The 6,715-nt window shown below is 65.2% G+C and overlaps 1 protein-coding gene across 1 annotated transcript; it reads right to left on the reverse strand.

Annotated features, from left to right (window-relative positions):
• Nucleotides 1-696: 696 nt before the first annotated feature.
• On the reverse strand, nucleotides 697-5,318 carry FZD5 (frizzled class receptor 5). Its single transcript, XM_054210204.1, has one exon. It carries the CDS (start codon nucleotides 5,265-5,267, stop codon nucleotides 3,537-3,539), a length of 1,731 nt encoding a protein of 576 aa, XP_054066179.1. The 5' UTR covers nucleotides 5,268-5,318; the 3' UTR covers nucleotides 697-3,536.
• Between the last annotated feature and the right edge of the window lie 1,397 nt (nucleotides 5,319-6,715).

Here is a 6,715-nt window from a genome sequence, read left to right on the forward strand (position 1 = left end):
GGTGGTGCAGATCGCTGAGGAACAGGGTGAGTCAGGCTCTGCGGCTGTGGGGTTTATCACTGGGTGCTGGAATGCTGCTTCCAGGTAAGAGATCCTATCTAGTGGGACCTGGTGTGTGCCTACACACCTAACTAGATAGCAGAGTCCTGCACCATTAGTCACCAGGGAGCCGGCCTTAACCCCTTGCTGTCCTTGCTGAACGCTCCTCCCGACGCCAGCAAGCGCACGGCAGATGGCAACACGGACACTCAAATGGGCGTGCGGCACCCGCTGGGTGCAGAGCCGTCAGCTGCTTGGCCTGACAAATATCAAAGGGCACCTCTTCAGGGCCAGAGCTCAGCGTAGGGCGAGGGACCGACACTGTACAAACTGCAGAACGCCAATAAAAGTTGATAGTTAACCCTCCTCTGCCAGCCAGGCGCGACCTTGGCCTGGCAAGGAAACACGCTGTCGGCGAGGTCACGGCCACCAGCCAGCCGGGGCGGCAGCCCCTCAGGGTTAAACCCGGTTCAGCACAGACCCCGGGGCTGCTGCAGCCGGGCTGGGACACCGTGGTGGCCCAGGACATGCCCGCGGCGAGGGCATGGGTGCGTGACACCCCACCTGCCCAGGGCAGCGCTGCATGGGGTTCAGGCACATGGGACATGCTATTCCTGTGCAATTGCCTCACCAGACCCCCACGATCCCTAGTGATAAGAGCCCGGCACAGCCCTCCAGCACATGCCTCCCCGTCCCCCCCCACAGTTAAGTTGTTATGGTATTTAATATTCTATCATCAGAATCAAAGAAAACAACACACACTTTTTTGTTGTTGTTGTTGGTCCTCATAAATAACTAATTTCAATACTTCTCTCTGAATAAAATTTCTTCGGCTCTTTCACAAAATATAGCACAGTTATTTAAACAATGTTTAACAGCATCAGTAACGGAAGAGGCAAAAAGACCCCATCATGTAAATTGGCTACAGCACACGGGGCACACGGCAACAGCTCCTTTCCCCCGCCGGCCACTTGTTGCTGAGAAGCCAGGCTCAGACACAAGTTGATTGTATTAACCTACCGTTAGATCAAAGCTGAAAACGCTCTTGCATTTTTCAATAGGCAACGGTTTGTTGCTAATCTTGGTTGTTTTTTTTTTTTTCTTTACACAGTCAGTTGCGCTTTGAAAAAAAAAACCAAAAACAACAAAACACCACCTTTGACATGGTTTTGTTCATTGTATTGCATGATGTGTGTTTAGCTGTATCTACAAAAGGCACTATGGAAAGAGAGGAGTCCAGCGAGGCGAGGACTGGAGCAGGTTGGAGTCATTTAATGCCCTGGATTACACCAGGAGACTACCCACAGCGTCTCTGCGCCCGACCTGCCTTGCTGCTGAGAACACACCTGCCCCAAACCCGTATCAAAGGTCACTACGGCTTCCGTGCGCACAAGCAGGCTATAATACAACTATTTACAGTTTGTAACACAACGTGGTGCAATTCTGTCCACGATGAAGTACTGCAACACGCCGGAGGGAGCGAGCCCGCTGTCGCAAGAGTGCTGATATGTGCGGCTGAGCCTTCCCTGAGCCCCCCCGGCCCGGCACCGCCGGCTCCTCTGGCCAGAACACCCGGAGACACTCACACTGTACCTTGGCAGTGCCTTTATCAGTAAATGTGCCACTCGAGCGTGTCCCCCCCTTCACATCCCAGGCTTTGGTTTTAAAATGAGGTGGAAACCTTCTTGACTGAAGTGGTCCAAGGGTGTTGAGAACAACCCCGGATCCCCGCAGTCCCGCGGGAGCAAAGCCAGCAGTTGTTCTCCGGTGCTGGAGCAGCCGGGTCACGGTGCCACGCTTGAAGGAAGGCAAAAAGGACTCGAGTAACGGCTGGGTGGTTACATACGTGATCACCACTTAGGGCAAGGAAAAAAAAAATTAAAAATCAGGTGCTTTCACAAACAGGCTGAAGCCACAGGCAGCCACCCCTCGCCAGCTGTGCCCCAGCCCGTGCCACAGCCGGATCCCCTCGCCCCGGCTGCCTTCCATGAAGTTGACAACAGGTCCCCCCACCGTCACGCTACTCATTCAAACCCAGCTGTCACCACCGCCTAAAGCCAGGCACCGGGTCTGTCAGTGCTCTGCTGCTGCCTGACCTGGGCTGGGGAAGCTGGAGCAAAGAGAGAGCGAGCGCTCTGCTGTTTTCCTACATTAACTGCTCCCTCTCGAAGAACCCGGCGCTGTCTCCAACACAGGTGCAGCTTTGAAAAGAAGCAGCAAGAAGTGTTGAAGCTGGCTGGAAACCCCAGCTGCTCCCCAGGAGAGACAGCCTGCCGCCTGGCTTGGAACCCACACACCCTCATGCACACACCACCCACTGCTGCAGAAGCACGACCACCCTTTTAGGGCTGGTTGTGCCACAGCCGGCAGGGACGCCAGCCTCACCCCTGGTAACCCACACGCCACAGCATCGGCCCTTCCCGGAGCACACGGCAGTGCAGGGGGAGGCTGCTCTCACTGCCAGAGCCAGAGGGGCCCCGGGCGAAGCCAGTGCTGGGATGGCAGCCTCATCACCCATGCAGCCCCTCGGCTCGCCAGGGCGAGTTGCCGGAGCTGGCTGCCCACCACAGGGCGGCGGGTCAAACCCGGGAGTGGGTGCCGCACAGCTGAGCCCCACTGGCACCAGCCCCTGCCCAGCCCCGAGCCCCCTGCCCAGGAAGAGCCAGCACACGTTTGCCCAGGGGAGAAAGGACCTCTGGTGTTGCCGGGTCCCCACCTGCGCTGCAGACAGCTGGGACCCTGTCCCTGCCCGCCTCGAGGGCTGGGTGGCAGTTCCTCTCCGCAGCCCCCTCCTCCTGCACCGCCATCACCCACGAAGCCCCCGGCCCGCATGGCTCCCTCCCACCGCTCAGCGTGCTGCTGCTCGAGCGGGGCCAGCGGCAGCGTCCCCCCCGGGAACCCCCAGCTCTCTCCTCTGCAACACACAGCTGTGCCCAGGGGCTGTGGGGGCCCTGGGGACACCGTCCCGATCCACACGGGGGGCCCAGACACAGCACGGCAGGGAGGCAGCCCCCACTGCCAGCTCTCCCCGGCCCCCTCTGTGCTGGTGCCTGCGCATCGCCCGGGGTTGGGGACCACCGCCCACCCTGCCTGCTGCAGCTCCCCCCTGCACCCCGGCACCAGCAAGACCTGCCCTGGGGCTCGTTTTGGGACACAAATCAGTGATCAAGGGCTACCTGCCACCTGACCAGCTGGCAGCCAGCAGCACCCCAGGACCCCAAACAGGGCGTGGGACCCCAAATGAGGTATATGTGGCCCTGCCAGGCTCCAGACCTCCCTGTCCCTCTGCCCCCACATCACTGGCAGCACCTCTCCCTGCCCTGCCTGGGGCTGCGGCTGCTCCGTGCCCCACAGGCGCACGCGCTCGGTCCCAGGCAGCACCGCCACGGTGGGGCTGAGGATGCCAGGGGCGGCCCAGCTGCCACCCCCCCTTCTGTGGCCCGGGGTCTTTGCAACCCTCTCCTCCCTGCAGCTGGGGTCACCGAGGCTCCCTCCGGTCACACGTGGGACAGCGGGACCTGCTTGTGGTAGGAGGCCATGCTGGGCAGCACCGTCCTGCCCGCCAGCGCCGGGCTGGCCTCACCGTACACGGAGGCGCCCGCCGGCTTCCTGGCCTGGCAGCAGCGGGCTGTGAAGCGCCGCCAGGACTCGAGCGTCTTGCCAGACCAGATCCAGACGCCGGAGGTGATGCCCACCACAAGGCACATGAAGTACTTGAGCATGAAGACGGCGTAGTCAGGCTTGGGGCGGTGGGGGTCCCCCGGGCAGGAGCAGTTCTGTGCCCGCTCCCATGCCTCCCGGTTGTGCTGCTCATAGATGTAGCAGGCAATGACGATGGTGGCGGGCACGGTGTAGAGCACGGTGAAGATGCCGATGCGGATCATCAGCTTCTCCAGCTTGTCAGTCTTGGTGCCGCCCTGCTTGATCACGCTGCGGATGCGAAAGAGCGAGACGAAGCCAGCCAGCAGGAAGAGGCTGCCGGTGAAGAGATAAACCACCAGTGGTGCCAGCACAAAGCCCCGCAGGTTCTCCAGGCTCTGGTTGCCCACATAGCAAACTCCGGCCACTGGGTCACCGTCCACAGAGCTGAGTGCCAGTACAGCGATAGATTTGGCACTGGGGATAAGCCAGGCAGCCAGGTGGAAGTACTGCGCATAGCTAGCGATGGCCTCATTGCCCCACTTCATGCCAGCTGCCAGGAACCAGGTGAGGGACAGGATGACCCACCAGATAGAGCTGGCCATGCCGAAGAAGTAGAGGAGAAGGAAAACCACGGTGCAGAGGGCAGGACCCGTGGTCTCATAGTGGATGTGGTGGTACTCCGGGTTGCAAGCCACGTTGGCATGCCCTGCCACCAGCCGCACGATGTAGCCCATGGAGACGAAGAGGTAGCAAGCCGAGAGGAAGATGATGGGGCGCTCAGGGTACTTGAAGCGTTCCATGTCGATGAGGAAGGTGGCCACGGTGGTGGAGGTGGAGAGGAAGCAGAGGATGGACCAGAGGCCGATCCAGAAGGTGGCGAAGGTCTTCTCATCCTGGGTGAAGTAGGGCTGGTAGCAGGGGATGGCGCAGTTGGGTACTTGCCCAGTCCTGATGCGGTTGTACAGCGGATGGGACTCCTTGGAGATGGGGATCAGGGGCGCTTTGCACTTGCAAGTCCGGCCGCAGTCCGGCCCCGAGGGGCGCTGCCCGCCGAGCGGCGTCAGGTTTTTGGCCGCATCCTTGGCCGGGCGCGTGGGCTTCCCGAAGAAAGGCGGCAGGGTGGTGGCTTCGGTGTGGTTGTATCCCATGCAGAGCACCTCGGTGTCCCCCAGCACCGGCAGGCTGTCGCAGCTCATCCTCTCGGGCCAGGCGAAGCCATACTGCTGCATGATGGGCGAGCAGCCGGCCTTGGCCCGCTCGCAGACGGAGCGGCAGGGGGGCAGCGGCTTGGTGTAGTCGGGCAGGCAGATGGGGGTGTACATGCTGCAGAGGAAGAAGCGCAGGTCCGGGGAGCACTGGATCTCCACCAGCGGCCAGAACTGGTGCACCTCCAGCCCGGCCTCGTCCTGCGTGTCGTGGTTGAACTGGTTGGGCATGTAGGTGAGGTTGTAGCCGATGCCCTTGCACATCGGCACCGTGATCTCCTGGCACACCAGCGCCTTGGAGGCGGCGCGCCCCGCCGCCGGCAGCCCCAGCAGCAGCGGCAGCCCCAGCACCAGCGGCACCGGCAGCCCCCGGCCGCCCATCGCCGCCGCGCGTCCTACCGCCGCCGCATGCCCCGGCCACCGGCCACCTGCCGCCGCCGCCGCCGCCGCCGGGCCGGGAGCGGGACCCGCCGCGGCCGCCGCTGCCGCCGCCGCCGCCACCTGCGCTCTGGGGCGGGCGGGCGCCCCCGCGCCGCGCCGCGCCCGCGCCCCGCCCCGCGCCCGCCCCGGGAACGCCCCGGGAACGCCCCCCCCGCCACGCCCCCGCCGAGGCTCCCACCGGCCGCCCCCGCCCCGGGCACCGAGTCCCCCCGAGGCGCCCCGCCGGGACGCTGCGCTGCCCGCGGCCCTCCCCCCCACCGACTGGCCCCGGCTGTGTGGGGCGGACCCCCCCGCCGGCGCTCGGACACCCGCGGCGGAGCCGGCCCGGGAAGAGGCGGCGGTGCTGCCTCACCGCTCACCGCCCCCGGCCCCTGGGCTGCCGCGGGGATCCCACCTCCTTCCCGTCTCACCCACCGGGGCCCTCCCGGAACCCCCCGCCCGCGCGCCCCGCCTGAACCGGCGAGGCCGCCCCGTCCCGGCTTGCCCTCGCCGGCGAGCAGGGCCGAGCGGGACGGCGGGGGGCAGCGGCCGGAGGAGGAGGAGGAGGCAGACGGCGTCTGCGGTGCCGCTGCCGCTTCGCCCCCTCCTCCGCGAGCCCTTCAGCCCCTCTCCGCGGGAAGGGGCCGGGGCCTCGCTCCGCCGTAACGGGATGGGGCGGCGGGGGGAAACCCGGGGGGAGGAGGCGTGCGGGGGGTCCTGCCCGCCTTTGCCGGCGATCGTACCTCAGCCCGGGTACGAGGGTCACGGCGGCACCTCCTGCCGCCCGGCGGGGCAGCGCTCCCGCCCCCGGGGCAGCCTCGCCTCGGCGGGGAAGGGAAACCGGCCCCGCCGGAGGGGTGCGGGCAGCGGCGCTACCGCGTTCCCGGCACCGGGCCGCCGGCCGGCTCGCCGCTCCGCCGCCCGCCCAGCCCCCGGAGGCGCTTGAGGAGCCGCTGTCCGCCTCCCCGGCGGGCGGCAGGCCCCGGAACCGTGCCGGCGCCTTCGGGAGACCCTGCCCGGGGCGGAGCGTCCCTGCCCGGCGCTCTGGGAAACGGGGCTCCGGCGGTGGCCGCGCTCAGCTGCCTGACATCCGGAATTTGAATCCGTGCACTAGCAAACATCCAAACTACCCGCCCGGTTTGCAGCGGCTTCCGCGGCTCCTGAAGCCCACGGCACATCCAGGCCACGCGGGGGAACAGACCGGCTTCAGAAGCCAGATTTGGGGGTGCCAGGCTGCACCCGCTATGGCAGCGCCCTTGCGCTGGCCAAGGAGGAAGGCTGCTCCCGAGCCCTTGCACAGGAAGGGGCTCCTCACTCCTCCTCGGTGGATGCGGATGGAAGGGCAGTTTGGACCAAAGCACCCCCACCAAGGACCAGACCTGCTGGTCCGGACATACCCACGGCACAGG

This window comes from Rissa tridactyla, chromosome 7 (assembly GCF_028500815.1).
Source record: "Rissa tridactyla isolate bRisTri1 chromosome 7, bRisTri1.patW.cur.20221130, whole genome shotgun sequence".
In the NCBI taxonomy this organism is placed as follows: Eukaryota; Metazoa; Chordata; class Aves; order Charadriiformes; family Laridae; genus Rissa; species Rissa tridactyla.

Excerpts from the sequence above, each read along its gene's own strand:
- FZD5 (XM_054210204.1), bottom strand. The coding sequence starts at position 5,267 with ATGGGCGGCCGGGGGCTGCCGGTGCCGCTGGTGCTGGGGCTGCCGCTG.